General features: G+C 51.6%; 1 protein-coding gene across 5 annotated transcripts in view; it reads right to left on the minus strand.

Moving 5' to 3' along the window:
• SHROOM3 (shroom family member 3) overlaps positions 1–23,523 on the minus strand; it is a 186,315-nt gene that overhangs the window by 9,579 nt on the left and 153,213 nt on the right. For all 5 annotated transcript variants that reach the window (XM_082726957.1, XM_082726958.1, XM_082726959.1 and 2 more), the window contains exons 4-8: positions 18,468–21,645; positions 11,835–11,908; positions 8,282–9,181; positions 6,687–7,175; positions 3,891–4,041 (exon numbers count right to left, since the gene is read on the minus strand). In XM_082726957.1, coding sequence (XP_082583083.1) covers positions 3,891–4,041; positions 6,687–7,175; positions 8,282–9,181; positions 11,835–11,908; positions 18,468–21,645 — 4,792 coding nt within the window. The remainder of the gene's footprint in view (positions 1–3,890; positions 4,042–6,686; positions 7,176–8,281; positions 9,182–11,834; positions 11,909–18,467; positions 21,646–23,523) is intronic.

Consider the following 23,523-nt stretch of genomic DNA (forward strand, 5'->3'; position numbering starts at 1 on the left):
AATACAAAATTTCCCAATTTAAACACACACACACACACACACACACACACACACACACAGTAAAACTGTGAGCAATTCCCAGGGGAAGACCATTAACAGGTGCTAGCCCCAGTGCTGGGATTACCAAAGTCCTTAAAATAGCTTTTAAAACCTTCCTCCAAAGTAAAAGTAAACACCCTTGAAATGAGGACAGAAGTTGTTGGCAAAGAAATAGACACTACAAAAAAACCTAACTGAGTGGAGGATGCTTGGGTGGTTCATTCGGTTACGCATCTGACTCTTGATTTCAGCTTAGGACATGATCTCAGGGTTATGAGATCGAGCCCCATGTCAGGCTCTGCTCAGCACAGAATCTGCTTTGATTCTCTCTCTCCATTCCCCACCTGACCCTCTACCAACTTATTCTTGACCTCTCAAATAAATAAAATCTAAAAACAAAAAAAGTAACTGGAAATTTGGGATCTAAAACCTAATTTGAAATTAAGAAAATCACTGGCAGAATGAAGACAGACCTATAGAAATTATCCAATCTGAACAGAGCTTCAGGGATTCGTGGGGCAATATCAAAAGGTCTAATATTTGTGGTACTCGAGTCCCAAAAGGAGAAAAAAGATTAGTACATAAAAAACATTTGAAGACATAATGATGGCTGAAAAGTTCCCGAATTTAGTGAAAGACATAAATTTACAGAATCAAGAAGTTAGTAAATGCCAAATAGGAGAAACCAAAGAAAATCAGGCCCACACAGATCATAATCGAACTCCTGAAAACCAAAGATACAGAAAAAAAAAAAAAAAATTTAAAGCAGCCAGAGAAAAACAACACATGGCATATAGGAGAAACAATACTTAAATGACTGTGCATTTCTCATCAGAAACCATGGGAGTAAGAAAGTGCAGCAACAATTCTAAATTGCTAAAAGAAAAAGAACAGTCAACTCGGAATCCCATATCCAGTGAGAATATCCTCCAAGAATGGCAGCGGAATAAAGACATTCCAAGACTAAGAAAAGCTAAGAGAAACTGTCACCAGCGGACCTATTTTAAAAGAAATGCTGAATTCTTTCAGGCTGAAGGGATGAAAGACCACAGAGGAATCTGGAACTTGAGGAATGAAGAACAGCAGAAAAGTGCAGCTGAGAGCCATCTGGGTCACCGATGATCTCTTGGGGAAAGCCAGTTCTGAGGAACAACAGATTCGTTTTGCCTTTTGAAATATTCCGCTAAGTCCCTAAGCCAAAACTTCTGGCCTTCAGAACAAAGAATCATGGGATCTGTTGAAGCAGATTTTCGCCCAATAGATACAGCAAGGTTAGGCAGATGACTTAAACTTCTAGTTATTAGACCATCTTTAGTTATGTTCAGACAATGAAAGGGTTTCATCCTTTAATGCTTACATTTACTGGGAACGTGATAATCCATCATCTACGATGTTTACATAAAAATACGTTAAAACAGAATTGAGCTCAAAGGCTAATTTAATTTTTAAAAATATTAATTTTAAATTGGGACTCTAGTTTCCACAGACTCCTAGTGAATTTCATGCCTAGAAATAGAGCTTAGGTTATTAATAACTTTAAATATCAGGTAACAAAGTATTACCTTACAAAAGTTAGTGGAAGGCTGTGCTCTACCTTGGAACAATCTTGACCCAGCATCGTTTTTTAAAATCAACCTTAGAAAAGTTTGTTGTATGTGCATCAGGAAGGGAACTGCATTTTCAACTCGATGATGCCTGCCACATCACTTAAAACACATCTATTTTGTTTCCAGATCAGATATGTAAATGCAAATGACACCAGTGAAAATCCTGCCACACATGAATAAGCGTGCAGTTCATTCAAAACCTCTCTCAGAAGACAGGGTCTTCTGTCCACCTTAAGATCCAAACTCTCCAGCCTTTCACACAGAGCCCCGCATGACCTCCATGACCTTCTGGGATCCATCACCTTCCTGTGTGATCCTCTAACTTTGCTAATTTCTAAGTGAGGCCGGAGGCTTTTTGTTTTACATCCCAAAGTATCAAACTGCTAGCAAAAGCTTTCTGTGGCACACACGCCCTCCCTGTGTTTCTCCAGGTCTTTTTCCAGGCCAGACCTTTTGCCTTGACTTCTCCTCTTGCCCTGACCCCTTCTGACCCATTCTGATAACTTGGGTGTAAAAAGTGGCAATTCAGGTGTGAGGAAGTTTTGTGGAAATAAAGGTGATGTGGCCCCTATGAAAACAGGGCCCACGCCTAACGAGAAGTGCTTAGTACGTGGTAACTCCTGTACCTCCTGTGAGTATTAATCCTCTGTGCCCTAATATTTTCGGTTTAAAAATACTTTAGCCACATAATAATCAGAGTGAGAGGCTGATAATAAAGTGATAAAAATGCGTTTTTTTTTTTTTTAAGCAATGAGTAATTTGTCCCACTGCTACTGTAAAATAGGATGTGTTTACCTGCAAAAAATAAAAACCCCCAAACCTGTCAAATATTCAGTGAAAGGGCACATGACACTCCGGTGTCTGTAATGGTGCTTATAGCGCCCCCTCTGGGACAAGTACAGACAGCCCAGAGCAGGCGGGTTTTTCCCCTGACTGGAGGGCCCATTCAATGGGGGCCTTTGGCGGCACTGGAGTAAGGGACATGCCAGAAGGTGTGCCACGAAGCAGGTGTTTACACAGGGAAGCCTTGGGCTGGGAGAGCGTGGTGCCGGGGTGGCCGCATCAGCCGGAGCCGGAGGAGCGAGGGCAGTGCGGCTGCTCTGAGATCCCTAACCCCCCCACCCCCCGCTGCCCCACGACTCCCTGCTCCCAGGGTCTGTACCCTGCGGTCTCAATCCGCGCGGAGGCTGGAGAGCTTAGGGACCTGGAGAGTAAGTGAAACAGAATCACGTAAGAAAGCTGCTCCTTGGGGCACCTGGGTGGCTCAGTGGGTTCAAGCCTCTGCCTTCGGCTCAGGCCATGATCCCAGGGTCCTTGGATCGAGCCCCACATCGGGCTCTCTGCTCCTCGGGGAGCCTGTTTCCTCCTCCTCTCTCTCTGCCTGCCTCTCTGCCTACTTGTGATCTCTCTCTCTGTCAAATAAATAAATAAAACCTTAAAAAAAAAAAAAGAAAGCTGCTCCTGGACTTGGTACCACGGAGAGCCACTCACATTCCAAGCGCAGCAAGGGACGTGCTTTAACAAAGAGCCCTTTCTCGGGATCGAGGCCTGACGGGTCTGAAGGGCTGAAAGTGCAGAGGCAGGCGGCCCCTGTGGGGCAGCAGGCAGGAGCGTGGGAGGCGAGAACGTGCTCCCCTGCAGGCACAGCTGGGCTTAGAGTGCCACGGGTGCGGGAAGACAGGCGGCATCACAGTCATTTTTAAAATGCTTTGCATTTGAAACTTCTGCAGGGCTCTCCATGCCGGCTGCTAACTTCCAGGGGGTGCTTCCAAGCCCTTCACCAGGCGCTGCGGAGAGCACTGGGGGACCCGGAGATTAACACCACCTTTTCTCACGAGCGTCTTTGGACAGTTGGTCTTTTCCCTTAAGGTTTCTACATTTTCCAGGTTCCGTGGTCCTTCTGACCATGAAACATGAAATGAAAATGACACTGACCCTGGGCACCGCTGGGCAGCCCTGAGCACTGGGTCTCTGTGTTGGATTAAGAGTCAGGGAACCTGGGTTTAGTTTCAGCTCTGCAACCTCTAGGAAGGGACCCTCACTTGTGTCATCTATAAAAACTGTGAGTGATAGGAAAGCTGTGAGAAATCACTAAATGCCATGAAGTCGAGCGTCCGGTGACGGCATGGGTGGGGCTGCTGCTGCACAGGCCCTTCTTCCTCTCCTGCCCCAAGGGGCCAGGAACCTTCCTAGGACCCTGGCTACCTTCGGGGGAGATCAGAACACAGCCCCCCTGTTCTTTACCTTCTTTTCATTGACGTCCACCTGCTCCTCCTCCTCACTCACGTCCGCCGGCATGGCCTTGATCTTGTTCAGGAGCTCGGCCTTGGGGGCAGACACACGGTAGTAGGCCGGGCAGTTGACCAACACGCCCACCGCTTCCCTGTCTTCACCCCTGCATTGTAAGAACAAAAGAGTACACAGCTCGTTCCAGAAGCTTCGCTTGACCACCTGCTGCTCCTTCAGAAATGTGTGAAAAATTCTATTCAGTCCCTTCCCAGAAATTACATGAATAAATATTTACTGATGAGTGAGTACTATGCGTAGGGCTCTTGATTCCAGGCAGACGTGCGCTGGAAAATGCCAAAGGCAATACTGGGGGGACTGGGAGTCAGGCCTGCGCATCTCCCCGATGCCTCTGGGGGAGTCCTGTAGCCTGCCTGTGCGCTTCTCCTTCTGTGAAAAGTGTAAGAACGATGCTGACTCCCTGTTTCTCAGGGGGGCCCCGGGGCAGCTGTGACACAGTGAACGTGGAGGTATTTTCAAGGGGCTGCGCCTCTCAGACTGCAGTCTTGGCCTTCCAGGGTCACAGAATCTTCCCGACCCCTGCCGTAATTGTTGCCTGGACGCATAGCATTTTTCCTTCTCATGTGAGCGCGCTATCCCGGATGCACCCAGGAAACCTACAGCCTGCTGGTCAGTGTGGACGAGACGTGAAGTTGACTCCTTAGTTACACAGCAGGGGTGCCAAGAGTTTGGAGAACAAACCAGGAATTGAGAAACCTGGTATCGAGTCAGCGTTCTGTGTTGTATTATACCCAAGCGGTCTCTCTGGGTATGAGTCAGGGGCTACCAGCTGAGGAAATGGTGCCACGGGAGCGGGTTCGGTTCTCCTGGAGAGGTACGTCAATCTGGTGACTTAACATCTAGGCCTACATTTTGCAGTGGCATAAAGACCCACCAAAACAAGTCATTTTTACTAGTCTCCGGCTTGCTAGGACTGTTCTTCTAAGCAATATGGTTTCGTGTTAAATGTTCTAAGCAACATTTAATTCACTTAACTGAAAAAACTGGAAAAGGTCTTCTGGAACTAGAAAAGGTACACTTTTCCACCCAGATATACTCATTGCATAACAAATCGGCTTCTTGAGCATTGAACTAACTAACCAAGCTTCCCGAAGGCTGTTGGCCAAGTCGCACACACAGCAGGACAATGGTCCTTCCCACCAGAAGAGGGCGCAGGCCACCCTCTTGAAATTCCTCCCGCGGGTTTCCGCGGGTCTCGGGGCTGCAAGTTAGGTGACTTTTCTGTTCACTTCTACATTGAGAACACGAGCTCTCGAGATGATGCTAGGAAATGCTCAGCTGAGGATGTATCTGTCAGTTACTTTGGCCTTTCTACAGCAGGAGGTCAGAGAACAGAACGGATGGCAGGTCCTGACCTTGATCTGCTACAGACGCGCATAGTTAAGGGACCGGCACACCCACAGAGCCTCGTGCTTGGGTCGCTCATGGAGCCCAGCGGACTGGCTGGCACGTTGGAGGTACTCAGTAAGCGTCTGCTGAACACATGACCCGGGATAAGTCACTTCACCTCCGTCAGTCTCTGCCAAGTCTGAAGCGTCGGATGGACAGAGGGACAGTTCAGGCCTCAGACTAGGAGAGGCTCCAACCAGCTACCCGAGAGCTCGTAAGGACTCCTAACTCTTCCTCCCCCTCCCGCAAGTCAAAGCATAGTACTCTCGCTAGTAATTTAGTTAGGACCAGTTGGAAATTTCTGAAAGGCAAGATCAAATTTAGATGAAACGCTGTTTTCATTTGGTCTAGAAGTCACTAACTACGGAGTTCCAGTCCCTCAATCTGCATAGCTTCCATTGAAGATTAAAAAGAAAACAAAAACCACTTTAAACCTTTCCCAAGTTGGCCTTGAAGGAAATCAAATATGCAAGAAAATATTGCAATAACCCAGGAGTAATCAAAAGAATGACAAACGCAGACCCCGGTGACGGGGCGCCGGGACGTGTCGCGCCACAGTAATCGCGGGAGCAGAGGCTCCGGCCAGACCCAGCAGTAACAGCGTGCCCACGCTCAGGTCCTCCTGGGTTTTCAGGACGAAGCGAACATCCAGGCTTTCGGAAGGTGGCTGTCGGGGTCGTGAACGAGCCCCTTTGTCCCAGCTGCACCCTTCCCACAGTCTGTCTCACCTCCGCCTGTAGGCGGTCTCAGATGTGCTCACCCCTTCTCCTGCCCTCGGCACAGACCCCCGTGGGGCTCTCGATTACCATGATCCTGACCAAGAACGGACAGTTGCTTGTTCCCCAAGCTGGGGACACTGCAAAGTCGTTAAGAGAGCAGACACGGTCATGGTGCCTAGTTCAAATCCAGAGGCCGCCACTCACGTGCTCTAGGCCCTCGGTGGGGCGCGGTCTTCATTTCTCTGTGCTTCCAAGTTTCCTCACTTGTAAAAGGGAGATAAAACTAGGAGCTACGTCAGGAGGTTCTTGTTGAAGACTGAATCAGAAACTGCTCACACGAAACACCAACACAATGATTCACACGAAGAACTGAGCACTACGAATGGTTTGAAGGGTCGTCACCACCACTACTACTGTTTTTGTTGTAGGGCAGGTGCCTGGTGACTCATGGTCGGTCTGTCCCATGCCCCACTCCTCAGAGCCATTCAAAGGCTGTGATGGAGGGTCACTCTCGGGTCAGAACCTCTGGAGGCAGGAAAACATCACGTAAGTTGTCCTAGACTTACCACCACCCCCGTGGAAGGAGTCTCAAACTCAGTCTCTGCAGGCATTCCCAGGGACTTACCTCTTGCTTTCGTATCCCGCGCAGGTGACAGTCCTCTGCGTGGCCTTTCTCTTCGTGCTGTTCTCTTTCAGCAAGCTAACATCTCGGGGAAACAAACCTTCCATTAGGTCCATAGTTGTCTTCATTCTGGAGTCTGGATCCAAAATGTCTGCCAGGGATTTGTCTTGGTGGACGATTTCCTTGGCCAGAGCCTCTGTGCGGATGTCTTCTGAGGACTTCTGAGAGCCAGAACTGACATTGTTTTCGAAACCTTGAGTCCCACAGACGGGGTTGTTGATGGGAGCTGGCTGCCCGGGGCTTGGCTGCTTGCCAAGAGCCCCATCAGGCTGGGGCAGAGCACCCGTGCTGGAAGGGGGGTTGGTCCCGTTGGCCTCTGAACCCTTGACAGAAGTCTGGGATCCGGAAGCCGGTGTCTGCCAGCCGGCCGAATGGACTGTACTGGGAATGGACCTTTCCTTGGCAACGGTCACCTCGGCGAATTTGATGGAGCTGCCGGGGATATTACAACAGAGAAGGTAGAAGAGGAGTCAGCAGAGAGGCAGGAAGACTCAGGGCTGTTGCTTCTCACATGAGGAATGGAAGGACAAGGTAGTCATGCTCTGAGGTTATCATCCCCCAAACTGTAGGGTCCTAAAGGGCATCCCCCTCAGCCCAGCGCTGGTCACAGGGAAGCTGCGTGACTTTGCAAGGGGGGAGGGACCTAGTGGGAATTCAGTTGTGGTGGATGTTGCAGTGAGATTCCAGAGCTTTCTGAAAGGTCCCGGGGAACAAAGGGCAGTGGTGCTACATCCCTCCTGGGGTGTCTAGAGGGAGCTGCCCCAGAGGCAACGTGTTCTTCTGGGGCTCGGAGATCGCCTGTCCCAGGGAGCGTTGGTTTGGAAGAGCTACCACCCCTTCTCGTGGCTTCCACAAGATTTTCCCTGAACATAACTGACCTTTAGCTCCGTTCTTTGTCCTCTCCAATGGACATGGAGCGACTCTGGAAGGAAAGCTGAGCACAGCCTGGCTGTAGCCCAACCTCTTTTTCTCTGGAGTGAGGCTGCCTCTAGGCTATTCTAGGCCTCCCTCTCTCCCTCTCACACACAGCCCCCGCCTGTTTCTAGCACGGCCGAGGGGGGCAGGTGAGCCTGTTTTAGGTCCACGACGTGGGGAGGCCCACGGACACCCACAGAGAAGCCGTATTTTCCAGTATCGGCTCCATCAGTAATAGAAGGGACATTCCTGTTTTCTCTGTCTTCCTCCTCTGCCTCTTGAACCGATCAGGAGCTCAAGCAGGGAAGAGAGATGTCGCCCCCTTGGGACTTATCACGCCCTCAGAAACTGAACGCCGCCCTTCGGCCACTGGGGCTCACTTATCGCACTCTCGTTCCGGCGGTCCCCGTGCTGGGAACTGGCTACTAAGGCAGCGACCAGCCAAAGTACACCGATGACCCCGCTCTGCCGGTTTCATCACTCGAGTCTATACGGTCCCCATACCAGGCCGCTTCTGTGGCCAGCGAGAGGAGGGTCTGGGGAGGCTGCAGGGTGACGCTCTCTTACCAGATGCGCCCTTTCGGGCCTCCGCGGGGGCTCGCCCTGCGGAGTCGCCCGCTTACCTGGGTCGGGGCCCCGCGGGAGCCTCACTGCCCGGCGCCGCCGCGCACACAGCTTGGGGAGGAGGTGGGGGAAAGTCGTCCAAGCCGTCTGCCGGGGTGTCCTGGCTCCGTGGAGGCGGCGGGGGTGGGGGCAGCTCAAACGTGGGGCAGGAGGCGGCCCTGGGGTCCGAGTCCCTCACAAACACGTCGTCATCGTAGTCCTCCCGGGGTGGGGGGGAGGCCTGCAGGGCGGACTCCGATATCCGGAGGGAGATCCTGCCCGGAGCGCTCGGGGTTCCGAGCGGCGTGTCGTCGGGGCCGCTGCCCGGGCTCGGAGGGGCCCGCTGTGCTTTGTGGCGCTGCGGGCTTGCACACTCGGGGGACGGCGAGGCCTCGGGGAGGCCGTCCTGCGGGGCCGCGGGGGCCCACTTCACGCGGGGCGGGGCGGGCCGCGGAGGCTGGGAGACCCGCCTCCTGGTCGCCTCCTCTGTTCCGCGCCCTGGGCTGTCGGGGTCGTGGCCTCTGGGACGCGCAGGCTGCACGGGGCTGTGACCATTGCCCCTGTGGGTCGCCGCCAGCGTGTGGGGCGGGAGAGGCTGTGGCCCTGCCTGACCGTCCCTTCCAGAAGGCTCATCGGCCGCAGCCCGCGAGCTCAAGGGAACAGGGGACGGCAGAGCCGAGCCCAGTGGGGCCAGGGGTGCGGCCCTGGGGTCTGTGAGATGCCCCGGCACTCCTGTGGGCACCGGCCCCGGGCAAGGCGTTGTTCTGCTAGCCTGCCTCTGCGGGTCCAGGGGTCCGGGACATTTGCTGGGAACAGAGGCTCCGCCAACAGGTTTGTAGCCTGGACCACCCCAGCGAGGGCTAGGATGGAGTCTGAGCAACGGCGTGTCCTCACCGCCTCTTTCGGAGCAACCGAGTGACCTGGAGAAGGACACAGACCTGGGGTTACCGAGTGGGATACAGACCTGGGGTTAGGGAGCAGGACACAGACCCAGGGTTGGGGAGCAGGGGTTGGGGAGCAGGACATAGACCTGGGGTTAGGGAGCAGAACACAGACCCAGGGTTGGGGAGCAGGACATAGACCTGGGGTTAGGGAGCAGGACACAGACCCAGGGTTATGGAGCAGGATACAGAACTGGGGTTACGGAGCGGGACACAGACCCAGGGTTCCTGAGTGGGACACAGACCCAGGGTTACGGCTCAGAAGAAAGGGGCAAATACTGAACCCAGAGTTCATGACAGAGATGGGAAAGCGTTTAGGGAAAAGGAGCCCAGAGAAGCTGCGTACTGTCCCTCTGACTGCTTGTACAAAGAACGGAGTTTTTAAAAAAAAAACGCCAGATAGGCATAAACCCCTACAGGAAAATGTCAAATGGCCGACTTGGGGCCACAAGGCATTTCCCATTATTCGCTCTCTCGCTGCCCCCTCCCCCACCCCCCCAACCCTCCGCAGCACACAGATCCGCAACTGGTGGCTTTGCAGGGCAGGCCTCAGGATACAAAAGCAAACAGGTACATTTCTTCAGGCCTTTTTAGGACTCCTTTGGGAAAAAGAGTGCTGCCTTAGTCTCTCCCAGTGGGCTGCCCATGGGAGAGGTCTGCTGGGAAAGCATCTGCGTGGGCTGCCGAATGTGGAGGTTTTATTTACCATTTTCCTTTAGTCTCCGAGCGTTTTCATTTTTTAGAATGGAAAGTAAGAAGGAGGGGGAGAGTCTCACCCAAGGAGCTAATAAGCCATGATCTCTGTAGAGAGAGATCGACCACAATGCGCAAATAGGGCACATGGTGATTTAGACACCTGTCCTCCACCTCGGCTCGGAGGACAACCCCAACAATTTCTAATACTTTTGTTATTACGTTCTCAAGGGAAAACAAAACAGAAATCCGCAGCACCGCCTGCTGCCGCGCAGGAGTTAATAAAATCGATCTCCAGCAAACCCACCCTCGTTTGAAAATCCCGCATTTGGAGCTCTCGGGATGCCCGTGACTCTGGAGAGCAGATGGAACTTTTCATCTTACAGATCCAAGTCCTCGGGGAGCTGTGGCTCGGTCCCCAGGCACAGCCCCAGCACAGGCCTGCCATACACCCGCCCGCGCGCCAGGCCGGGAGAACGCGGCAGATGGAAGGGAAAGACGGCAAAGAACCAAATTAGCTTCTCGTGATGTTGTTTCTGTATCACAAATGCAGACGGTTAAGGGCCCGTCTCTCTCAGACGCGACTCTGCCCTTCCCCTGAAGTAGCCTTTTCATGTAGAGGCGGTTTCTTCACCGAGAACCTCTCAGTATTTAAGACCGGCTGCTCTGTCCTTCCTGGCGCGTTCCCAAACGGGTGAACTGAAAACCCAAAGGCAGGAGATGTGCTGGGAGCTTTGCTCCCGTACTCATGTCGGAATCCTCGGGACCTGATACAAAGCACCCTGTCAGCAAATGTCTGTTGAACGAGCAGTACCTCTGCCCAATTGTTCAGACAAGGATATAAGCGATTTTTACACTCAACGTCCTCTAATAGGACACGGAATAAGTGGAATCTGTTTTACTGACTAACCTGTTATGTATATGTTTGTTGGCTAGTTGGTTTTGTTGTTGTTGTTGTTGTTGTTGTTTTTATCTCGGAGAACTGTCTACTCAAGTTCTTTCCGTCATTAAGGTATTTGATTTTTGTGGTTGAGTTTCACCTTTGACTTCAGATGATTCTCGTTCGGCAGTGCTCTAGGTCACTGTTCGGTCTCCCTTGTCTCTAGCTTTTAAGCAATGCACTGAAACTAACCAAAGTTCTGAGTCTCGCCTTGAAAACTTTCTTTACTTGAGGCACAACTCTGGGAGGAAAAGCACATAGTCTGCTAGGATAGAAGGTAACTAAGTACCCACTTTCTGACACCATGTGGGCTGCTTTTTTTTTTTTTTTTAAAGAGTGAGAGGGCATGAGTGGGAGAGGAGGAAGGGCAGAGCGAGAGGGGGAAGCAGGCTCCCCGCTGAGCAGGGAGCGGGAGGCGGGACTTGATCCCAGGACCCTGAGATCATGACCTGAGCTGAAGGTAGACGCTTAACCGACTGAGCCACCCAGGCGCCCCTTGATGGCAGTTTTAAACTACCTTTCCTATTTCCTATTCCTAAGGGCCTGAAAATTATGATTTGGGAGCTTTATTTTTTACCTCCTGTGCTTCTGATACGTTTGTCTTGCTCTGTGAGGCTGTTCACGAGACGCCCATACTTCCTCTGTGCTCTAGTCACCGCACCTGATCCTCTGTGCGCAGAGCCGGAAAAGAGCCCACACGGCCCCAGTGGTGAGGCCTCAGCGTTTGCTCTGTGAACCTTTCTAAGGCTAAACTTACTTGACGTCAGCTACTGCCTCAAAGTGCACATTCAAAACCTATTCCGAGTAAGTATCATTTTTAGAGAAAGTCATCTATAAAGGAAAAATTTTAAAGTTTCCTACGGCCTAGACAAACTGAAAAGGCAAAGCACAATACTGTGAAACACTGTAATGTCCCATTTCCCTTTCTGGTAGAGCGGAAGAGAAAGAGGAAAGTGCAGCATTCACAAGGCAGAGAGCCTCCGAAACACACGGACATACCTGGGCCCAGGGGCAGCCGAATAACACGGATCCTTCATGAGACCAAAGCTGTTGTTTTCCCCCAAAACCACATCCTTGAAACACAAGAAAGGCACAGCGTTACTACCAACAAACAGGCGTTTAAATTTACCAAGAGGGTGACAGTAGAAAGGAGAGAGAATGTTTATCAGAGGCCTACTAGTGTCGGGCACCAACGAGGCACTGTCGCATACTGGCCGCTTCACCCCCAAAGCCCCAGGAAGTACTGTTAACCCCAGGGCACTGAGGAGGAGACAGGCCCAAAGCCGCTGCCCTTCCCAAGGCCACAAGTGGCAGGTCTAGGGTTTGGGCCTTGTTCTGTCTCCCCAGGGGCCTCTCCTCACAAAGACATGTTCTAAGCAGAAGTCTGATGACGGTCACCCCCAGGGTTCAAATGACCCTGCACATGAAATAGAGCGATGAAAATTCTTTCAAAGGACCATACTTTTGAAACAGCGATAGGGAAACATGGGAGATGACAATACAAGGATAGTTTATTGAATTTAGCAAAAATCTCAAATGTTCTCAGTTATAAGGAGAGAAGAGATATGAATCTGGCTTGTAATCAGGTTTAAGTATTTTCTTTTCAGGGAAAAAAAAAATTTCACCCACAAGTAGGGTAAGGTATCAGTGACTTTGGCAACTTTTCAGGGGTCGTCATTACTTATATTTGTTTTTAATAAGGATGTAGATTGGTTTCCTGAAAGGGTGGTAGGTGAGGTTTTTTGGGGTTTTTTTGGTGAGCTTTTGATAGTACAATATTTGGCCCATGTGAACAGGTCCTGATGAAAACAATGATCTTGCTACTGATAATACATTTAATTTTTTTTAATTTAAAAAAATGTTTTTTTTTTAAAGATTTTGTTTATTTATTTGACAGACAGAGATCACAAGTAGGCAGAGAGGCAGGCAGAGAGAGAGGAAGGGAAGCAGGCTCCCCACTGAGCAGAGAGCCCGATGTGGGGCTCGATCCCAGGACCCTGGGATCATGACCTGAGCCGAAGGCAGAGGCTTTAACCCACTGAGCCTCCCAGGTGCCCCTGATAATATATTTAATTTTTAATTATTTATAAATAACAGAAATTAAATCCATATGATCCCTACACTTAAGTGTGAGCAACTTACTTCACCATTAATCTGTCCAAAGGGCTACTAACGTTCTACCTTTTTTTTTTTTTTTGGCCCAGTCAGTGATAAAAGCACTAAAAGGCAAAAAAAAAAAAAAAAACAAAAAAAAAACAAAACAAAAAACAACCCCCCAAACAAACAAACAACAACAAAACACCGAAGGTGGTAGTAGACCGGCAGGAAAAACACACACATAAATATCGTGGATCGCAGCTATCCATCACGGCATTTCCGGAGTGCCAGCCACTGCAAGTACCTGAAAATCCCCAAACTAGGTGCGTGGAATTGTATCGGGCACCTAATGATCCCTCTGTGATTCAGTCTCCAACAGTGAGGAGAGGGCAGGTAACTGCTGCTCCATAACCCACAGTTCGAGTCGAGGAACCAGCGTTCAAACCAGGATGGCTTCAAGCCCAACATCTTTCCTTGGAATCTTAACAAGTGAATGGAGGCTGGCAGCTTGAATGGCTTGAGAAAAAGAAGTTCCATGTTTCTCCAATTTGCTCAAATATCACTCTAGGGAATGGGGATTCCTGCTCTCCACGAAACCTTCCCGTCCTTTAAAATCTTTTCCCTGTTCACCCCCTCTTGACAAAAACGTGCAATTAACTGAGAATGTTTCTAGATCCCCTTTGAGTTCCTTGCCCACTAACAATTAAGTATATTTTCTCATTTTCTTATTTCCTTTGAATTTCAGTATGAGAATGAGTTTAACTTCTGCAGTCACATGAGTTGACCCTCAGAATATCAATCTTAAGTTGATACATGGGTGTGCACAGATCAGACCCACTAATAGGCCATTAAGAGACCTCTCTAAATCTATCGATTACAATATCATTTGGACAGAAGTCTAATATAGTAAAAGCCCAAGGAAATCAATTTGTGCCACATTTACTTGCACTGATTTGGGCATAAATTCATTGCCAAAGAAGACTTTACACTTCTTACCAGTTTATAGAAAATAAAGTACTTTCAGCAATGGCGATGGGAGAAATATGAGGGTTAGAGTTATTCCAATAGACACTTGGGTAAATGTCTGTTTGTGTTTGTCAGTTATCTGACTTCTGGTGACTGATTTTAAAATACCCCTGTTCTTAGACTTCATTAGGCATAGCAAACTTAAGACTTTATCATAAACCTGAAGTCTGTCGAATCCCGATGCTTACTCTCGCTTCGGGTTCGGAGTTAGATATCTTGCTATCTCCGTGGCCAGGGAAATAGGAAGACAGTAGTATTTGCCTACTGTGGATATCAGTTTCCAAGTATCTGCTAAAATGAATTAGGAATCCATTTGAGAAATCTTAAAATTTTATTTAAATGGGAATGACAGTAATCAAGAAATGTTAAAATGAAATCAATTCATTGGCTCGAAGTTTTCAGAAGATATTTAACTCTGCCACTTCCCATACCCAGTCTTTTTTTATTCAAGGAGGGAGCATGGTGTAGGGACTCACAGAATCTGGAGTCAGACAGCAGGGGGTCAAAAACCTCGCTCCTACTACATTGGGCAAATTTCTCACCCTTTCTGTGTCTCGGATCCTTCAACTGAAACACAGAGACAACAGTATCTCCTTTAACTGAAACACAGAGACAACAGTATCTCCTTCTTTGCATATATGTGAGGATTATTTTTCTGCTTATAAAACATGAAGAACATGACTGATAGGTACTTAGTAAACATTTACTATTATTATTAGCTATTTGTAACTTCACATTTCATGGAAAGGTGATTCTGTTTATGCACAGTTTGAATGGCTGCTTCCTGAGGGGTGCTAGAATGATTTCCAAGCAGCGTTCTACAGAATTGGACGTACATCCAACACGTGGGATGAACTAAGCAATTTCCTCAGCAATTAAACGACTGGCATACTATCACATGGTGAATATCTTATATATCAGGAACTGAGGGCCCTAGGGAAACCTCTGACTCAGCATCTGGAAAAAACAACTCCCAGCCAGGAATCTTCTTTCTCCAAAGGCTTCTTTTTATAGCCTTTGCTGGATTCTAAATTTATGCAATGAACAGGTGTGAATTCCCATCTCCAAAGCAGACATATTTGGGTATTATCTGGCAGTTGTGCGGGGCCCACCCATTTTAAAAAAAGTTAAGTTTTCCGAAGTTTTATAGAAAGCAGAAAGTCGGCAAGCATTTGATGTGTCCTTCAGCTCTATCAATAATATCCATTAGTTCTACAATTACGCTTTTCAAATGAAGAAGAATTAACGGAGAAGTGGTAAGAGACTGCGTGTTTCAGAGAGGACCATCGGTGGCCAAGGGGAGGCCCAGGCCTGCGAAGGGTCTCAGCAGGTCTTGGGTTCCAAGTAGGGGCAGCCTTCTGTGGTTGTCCAGGGGCAGGAATGATCAGTTTGTATCAACAAGGAGCTGACTTCCATGCTAAACTTGTTTTGGGGGCAGAAACTATCTCATTAATGGACTTCTGAAAAGGAAATGAATCTTTGTCAAAAGCTTATAACATCCTGCTCTAATAGCATCTGGCTGGCAGGAGCGACGGGCATTTGTGCCATGGAATAAGCCAGCCCCAGAACAAGGCTCCATATTTTGCTTTAACTTCGTAGGCAACTAGTTTCTGCGGAGTTCTCTAAAGCTGGGGTGAGACAAATTCTTATTGACTACCTTCATTAAAGCTTAATAATAATGGTAAAGTCTTGAATTCATGCACATAGAAAAACAATATCCTGAAATAATATCCACAGTAATTGTAGAGCCTAGTTTTATTTTGTTTTATTATTTTTAACTAGTTCTACAAATAGGATGGCTGTATGCAGAGGCACGGAGAAGACCTTGCCGTGGCCCAGGTCTCGGGGCAGGCAAAGTCTGGTTGCTGGGCGGGAGAATGGGAGAAGGAAACTCGAGAGCCCAGTCCTGGCACAATTACAATCTGGGGGCTGGTCATCTGTTTTCAGAGTTTGGAGAAGCAAACCAGCACAGGTAAAGTATTTCATTTTGAAATATTTTCCCCTTCTGGCTTCAAAGTCCCCAAATTAAGCATTTAGTATCGCACTCTCTTTATTGAAGAGGACGTAAATAAGGTTCTGTATTTCTCTAAAAAAGGTTTTCAAAGGACACATTCAGGGGTGCCTGGGTGGCTCAGTGGGTTAAAGCCTCTGCCTTCGGCTCAGGTCATGATCTCAGGGTCCTGGGATCGAACCCTGCTCGGCAGGGAGCCCGCTTCCCCCTCCTCCTCTGCTTGCTTCTCTGCCTACTTGTGATCTCTTTGTCTCTGTCAAGTAAATTAAAAAAAAAAAAATAATAACCTTAAAAAAAAAAAAAAAGGACACATTCTGCTGGGAGTTGGAAGAAGTTCATCATTTCTCTACACCACCTATGTTTTAGGTTTATTTCTTAGTTTACTAGACTTGAGACATATTTGGGAAGAAAGTGGAGGAACAGTCCCAGCCATCCAACTAATTCCTGAAGGAAGAATAATGAACTAGAGTAAGAAATAAATAGCAAAAGATGATTTAGTTTTCACCTAAACATTTCTATTTTCTTTAGAGAGCATGGGAAGAAAAACTGAGAAAATGTTTGGGTTGTTATGCTACTGAAGTGCCATCAAACTAGCTGACATGGGTTTTCGGAATTTTAGGTGGTGGGATGCGGAGCAGAAACTAGCTTTGTGCTTCATTCTCCGGGGAGCAAGATGGTTAATGAAAGCTTATGGAGGGGCGTGTGGGTGGCTCAGTGAGTTAAGCCGCTGCCTTCGGCTCAGGCCATGATCTCAGGGTCCTGGGATCAAGTCCCACATCGGGCTCTCTGCTCAGCAGGGAGCCTGCTTCCCTCTCTCTCTCTGCCAGCCTCTCTACCTACCTGTGATCTCTCTCTGTCAAATAAATAAATAAAATCTTTAAAAAAAGAAAGAAAGAAAGAAAGAAAGCTTATGGAGGATGGCTTCCATACAGTTTTTTGTGCATTTATACTGGGGAGAAAATATTTCTGGATATTTTGGAACAGAACATATCTAGATGGGTACAGTATTTTGTTTCAGAAGCAGCACAGCAAAAAAGGTCTCAGGTCGTCATGTCTGAATCTTTCCTTCTTGGAATCTGTTTCTACCAACTAATACCTCCCACACACAACCCCCAATCTTTTGTCCACATCCTGCCCATCCTTCACAGCCTGGTTCAAATACCATCTCCTTCAAGAGAAGCCCTTAGTTCCCCTCAGTTAGAATTAATCCCTCTTCCCTCCCAGAGGGCATTATCTCTCACTGCTCCAAAGCACTGGCTGGTCCTGAGTCATTTATATAGAAGATCCTCATCTTCCTCCCTCGGCTGTGGACCCCGGAAAGGCGTGAGCCTTACGTCCTTCTGTGGTTCCCCCAGCCGTGCAGGACAGGGTTTTTCATACCGCACACGCTCTACACATGCTTGCTAAATGACCGACTGCTCTGCTGGGGGACACAGAACGGGAGACGCGACAGTGGAGTGTGGTCCCTGCGCTAACCTGGATGTGGATTCCTAATACCTTCCGAGGTGGACAGGGAACCTTACAGCTCCCGTGACCTGCAGTGCACTGGACGGACTACGAATTAGGGCAATGACTCGAGTCCTGACAGTGCTCAGGTTCTACTGCTAGCTTTGCTGAACTCTCCAGCGGAAAGCACCCCATAACCTTCGAATAGTTCAAAATCTTTATTAGAAAATCCTTTTATGTGGGGCGCCTGGGTGGCTCAGTGGGTTAGAGCCTCTGCCTTCGGCTTGGGTCCGTGATCCCGGGGTCCTGGGATCAAGCCCCACATTGGGCTCTCTGCTCATTGGGGAGCCTGCTTCCTCCTCTCTCTGCCTGCCTCTCTGCCTTCTTGTGATCTCTGTCAAATAAATAAATAAAATCTTTTTTAAAAAAAATCCTTTTATGTGAGAATTTGAGTCTGTGATTCTCCTATCTCACCAAAATGGTTACTCCAAGAATTCAGATGGGAGTCGGGGAGACCTAGGTTTAATGTGGGCAACAGACGACCTGGACTGTGAGGGTTAGTCAGATAACAAACGTGAAGCAGACTGAGCTGCCGGCCAGGGGTTCCATAGCCAGTAAGTATTAGAGCCAATAACTCATGTTTTGCAAATGCAAAAGCTGGAAACAGAGGATGCAAAGCTAAAATCTTAAAAATATTGAGATGCCATGTCTATTCGATGAATGTAAAAAAGCCGAACCAGCAAAAAAGGTAATCCCTAATTTTCCTAACCATGCATTCTTGCTCTGAGAGGCGGGTAACTCCCTGATATGAAGTGGACACGCGTACACACACGGGCTTCTATATGTACGTGTGTCTCTATGTAAGATACATGGATCTATACAAGAGATCTTCACGACTCTATGTATGTATGGGCCTGTATCTCCCTAAGGGTATCAGGGCATGGAGAAAGACATCACTCCAAGGAGACAAATGCTCCCCTTTTGTCTGTGGCCAGAAGGTTAAAGCGGGGAGAGGTGGGGGGAGCGGGGACCCCCACGGAGGCCGCACGTACCTGGCGCTGGTCCGCGGTGGGAGAGGACCGCGATCTCACGTGGACGGGCACGGCCAGGCTGTCGGAGCGCTCCAGCAGGTCCTCCGCGGACATGGACTTCCCAGCCCGCTTGGCCGCGGCTCCCCACAAAAAGGGCTCCCCAGGGGTCCTGTCCACCCTCTGGGCGCCCTTCGGTCCACAGTGACTGGCTCCGCCGAGCTGCTCCCTCGGGGCCTGGTCCCCGCGCCGCCGTTCCCCCGGTAGGCGGCCCCCAGCGAAGGAGCCGCTGCGGTCTCGGGGGCCCCGCGCGGTGTCCCCCGCGGCCCCGGGCGCCGTGGCCGGCAGGGGGGCGGCCTCCCTTCGGGGCTGCGGCGGGGGCTCCCGCAGCGAGCAGAGGCTGGCGGCCGGGGCGAGGCCGGGCTGCGCGTGGGCGCCCTGGGTGCGCTCCCGCGGCGGCCCCGGCTCCTGGAGGCCGCAGCCCGCGGCGCAGGGGGGCCGCTGGCCGGTCTTGCGCTGCACGTAGTCGGCCAGGGCGCTCTGCTGGAACTGCCTCAGCTCGGGGCCCGACAGGCAGAGCGCGGAGCAGGCCCTGCCGTCGCGCTCGAACACGCGGCGCCGGTCGGCCACGGAGCTCTCGGGGAGGCGCAGCCCCGGCCGCCGAGGGCTCAGCCGCGCCGGCGCCGCCTCCTCCGCGACGCCCACCTCGTTCATCTTCTCGGGCTCCGAGTACGAGCGCTTCTTCTGCTCCGCCGTCAGGCGCCGGCGCGGCCCCCTCCGGGCGGCGGGGGCGGCGGGGCGGGCGGGGTCGCCCTCGGCCGGGGTCACGCTGTGCCGCTCCCGAGGGGTGTGCGGGGAGGCCGCCGCCTCCGGGCTCCGCAGCCCCACGTGCGCCGAGGCGGGCCGCGGGCGCCAGGGTCTCGACGCGGCGGGGGTCCCCAGCTCGAGGTCGCGGCGCCGGAACGAGGTGGCCCCCAGGACCCGGCACTGCGCGTCCTTGATGCTGTTCCGGTAGGCGCGGCTGAAGGGGGCGTCGGGCGCCGGCCACTCGGGGCTGCCGGGCCTCGGCTCGGGCCAGCCGGGCTCCCTCCCCGCCTCGCTGCGAAGCTGACAGGTGCTCTGGCTGCGGGGCAGGGCGGGGTCCCGGCGCGGGGGCTCGCCGCCTGCGGGCCGGGGACCCCGGCCGCCCTCCGCGCCCCTCCGCCGCGGCTGCCCCTGCGGCTGCCCCGAGGCCTCGCCTGGCTTCGGCTCGTGGGGCCTGGAGTGCTGCTCCCCGTTGCCCGTGGGGTCGGCGGAGTCAGACGGACGGACGCGGCCTTTCGGCTCCTCAAAGTCCTGCCCCAGAGTATTCGGAGTCGCGAGCGTCCTGCTGTGGCCGTAGCCAGAGCCGCTGGCGCCGGGGACCCTCGGGCCGCCGTGCTCGCGCCGCTCGATCTGGGAAACCTTCTCGAGCACCGAGCAGGGGGCTCTCCCGTGCTGAGAGCCCTGCGGGGCGCAGGTGCCGCCGGAGCTGAGCCGCCTGCCCAGACCGCCGGGCTGCAGGTGGGGCGGGGAGGGCGGGTCCTCACAGCTCGGGTCTGCGCCGGGGAAAGAGGCCACCGCACTGGGTCTGGCCTCGGGCCTTGGGTAGGACACCGGCCTGTCCAGGTGGCTCGTGTGCTCAGGAACAGCTCTCTTTTCGGAGTCTTCTGTCTTGCTGTTGACTACAGAGGTAGACCAGCCCTCCAGGTAGCCCTCCCGGGCTCCCCCTCCTAGCTCCAAGCTGCTTTGCCTTCTTAGACTCTCAGGAATGTTCTGGAGAGAGGAAAAGGCTGACTGGGTCCTGCCAAAGCTGCTGGACGGGCTCGGGCCGAGGCTGTCCCTCTCCAGCGCCCGCGGCAGGCTGGCGCTGCGGTCTTCATGGAGATCAGCCTCCCAGGGCTCTGGGGGCCGGGCAGGTCTCTGGTCTTCACCCACGTGCCAGGCCTGAGGGCATCTGAGGCTGTGGAAGTTGGAAGACGGTTTGCTGCTGTGAGCGCTCCTTCTCTCGCCGGGATGCGGGCTGTCGCCTCCGAGAGGAGTGACCGGCCTCTCCGGGGTGACCTCCTCCTCGTTTTCAGGTACCGAAGGGAAGTGTGCTTTGTAGGGGACATACTTGGTGGAAGTTTCAGGTTTCCTCTCTCCCGGGGGCACGAAATCGTGTTCTAGAGGCCGGTAGAAGGCAAACCCAGGCCTGGTAGACGCGTCGTGGTTCCCGTTCTGGTCGAGGGGGGCCGTCCTGTCGCAGGCCCCGGGAGGAGCCGCGCACCCGCTCTCCTTGGCCAGCGCCGGGTAGAGGGAGCCGCCGCTGCTGACCGAGGGCCGCGGTACCTGGGCGAAGTGCGGCTCCGGAGAAGGCACGGGGTAGACGCCGGTGGGCAGCAGAGGCTGGCCGGGCTGCGCCTTCGGGGGGTAACTGTGCTTGGGCTGCGCGGGGGGGCTGCTCTCCGGACTCCGCTCTGGCACGGGCCGCAGCTGCTCCTCCAGGAAGGGGGACTTCGGGGGGCCCGCGGGGCTTCCCTGGGGCCGGCAGAACCGCTTCTGATCAAGGCTGGACCAAGAGCTGGGCCGTTCTCGCTGCCGAAAGGCTGCGTAACTGTCGCTGCGAGCCGGGGGCTGGGGTGCGCCCACCTTAGGAGGCAGGTTGGCAGTGGCCGTCTCCGGGGCGCTGGGGCCTGGCTGGCTCCAGGAAGAGGGGGCCGCTCCCTTGCCCCGGGGAACGTGATGCCATTTATCGCAGCCCCGACCGTCTGCAGATGCCCGTGCCTCCCTACCTTGGAGAAGCAGGGCTGAAGAGTTCACCTCGTACTCAGCCGACACCCCCCTCCGGGGGTCGTAGACCGTCTTGACATAGCGGACGTCCGCCTGCCGCATCCCTGCCAGGAGGGCACCGCGAGCAGCAGTGGCGTCCACGGAGGCCGACCGCTCCCGGCCTGGGAGGCCAGCAGGCGGGTACTCCAGGAGGCTCGAACTGGTGGAGAAGGAGCTGTACGCCGAGTCTCTCTTGCTGTGGAGGTGGCCGAGCTGGTCGATGCTGCTCGTGGACTTGGCAGGGGAAAGAAGGTGGCAGGGTGGGGAGCCCCCGCCGGGCTCCAGGCTCTCCATGCTCCCCTGGGAGCTGCAGTGGTCAGGGCTTGGCCTCAGAGAAGCATGGTCAAAGTTGGAGAGGTCACTGGTAGAAGAGCTGGAAGAAAGGGACACAAGCAGTCAGCACCGCTGACCTGTTACCGTCTGGGAGGCGCACAGGCACAGGGCCCAGCTTATAAATGTACTCTTGGGCAAGATGTTTGGGTTTTGGAAGGGTGGGTGAAAAGGGCCATATTTGGGCCTTGCTCGGCCTCTGTGTGTGTTGTCCCTTGGAGTAATTGCTCAACACTGTAACCTATGTGCCTCGAATTAATCACCCCGACTTGCAAGGGGCGGGGCGGGGGGGCACAGAGGAAGTCGCGTGGCCTTTGGGTACAGGCAACACATTGATGTGATTTGCTACATGCCGCCAGTGACATTCGGTGTGCCAAGAAATGGGAGGTGGGGGAGGAAAGAAGAGAGGAAGCGGCGGAGTGGGAGAGGCCGCCGCTTTGGGTCTCTTGGGCTATTTGTGGGAAGAAGGGGAAGAGCTTGGTAAGAGACCAGGCACGTGAACCGCGCGCACGTGTGCATGTTTTTAGTTAGTATCTTTCCTTTTTATGGAATTGAAGAGCTATAACCTGGCAATCTTCCTGGAATCTCAACTGCTAGAGACAATTTGTTTACAGTGAGAAAGCTAAACACAAAGCTGAATGAGAGAAATTCAGAGAAATGACAAGGTCCGAGAAGGCTGACAGGAGGGGAAGCTTTATAAGAAAGTCTTAATTATAGGAGTCCCGTCACCTTTGGATGACTTCCCAAAGCCTGAGCAAAGCCTCCTTCAACCACTTTGGCAAATAAATAAATAAAATCTTAAAAAAAAAAAAAAAAAAAAGACACCCAGGTGGCTCAGTGGGTTGAAGCCGCTGCCTTCGGCTCAGGTCATGATCCCAGGGTCCTGGGGTCCATCCCCACATCGGCTCTCTGCTCCGCGGGGAGTCTGCTTCCTCCTCTCTCTCTCCCTCTCTCTCTCTCTCTGCCTACTTGTGATCTCTGTCAAATAAATAAATCTTAAAAAAAAACCAAACACTTAGAAAGGTAAGACCTTCTCCTTACAAAGTCCTCTATGTGATTTTCAGAGCCTGCTAGGGGAAGGGGAATGACTATCTTGACACGACATACCCCAGAGAGTTGCCTCAAAACAAAATTACTTATAATTACCTTCAATTACAAACGTTAAAACATTTCACCCAGCATGTGGGGTGAGTGAGGGCGTATAGAAAGGAACAAGTGGTTCAAAATCAAACAATCTCAAAACTGTTCAAAGGTTTGTGACTCAGCATTCTCTACAAAAGGGTAAACACTAAAACTTTTTGCTAAGTTTTTGTATTTTTATTTTTTAAAGGAGTATTTTATTTTATTTTAAATATATATATGTTTAATTTATTTGACAGAGATTACAAGTAGGCAGAGAGGCAGGTAGAGAGAGAGGAGGAAGCGGGCTCCCTAATGAGCAGAGAGCCCGATGCGGGGCTCAATCCCAGGACCCTGGGATCATGACCTGAGCCAACGGCAGAGGCTTATTAACCCACTGAGCCACCCAGATGCCTAAGTTTTCATATTTTAAATGAAAACGCATTTAGACACTATTAAAACTCACATGGCTGTTATTATATTTCTAGACCTTATTTAAGTTTATATGGTACCTTATTGTCTAAGTATAGGATAATGATTTATGGTTGGCGTAAATCCAGGGTCTATGACAGGAGACTGGAAGGACCATATTCTACCTCAAAACTGGCACTGGAATTCAAGGAAGCCTACATTGTCAGCAATTCACCTCAAGAATGTAATTCTTCTTTTTTTAGACGACGTCTATTTACTGAATGGCGCATCCTGCTTCGGGAGGGACAGGTATAAATTCAAAGGAGAAAGGAAGGAGCAGCCAGATTGGACACAGCAGTCCTGGCACTCAGTGGTGTGGCATATGTCACTG

Source organism: Mustela nivalis (assembly GCF_964662115.1).
Source record: "Mustela nivalis genome assembly, chromosome: 4".
NCBI lineage: Eukaryota > Metazoa > Chordata > Mammalia > Carnivora > Mustelidae > Mustela > Mustela nivalis.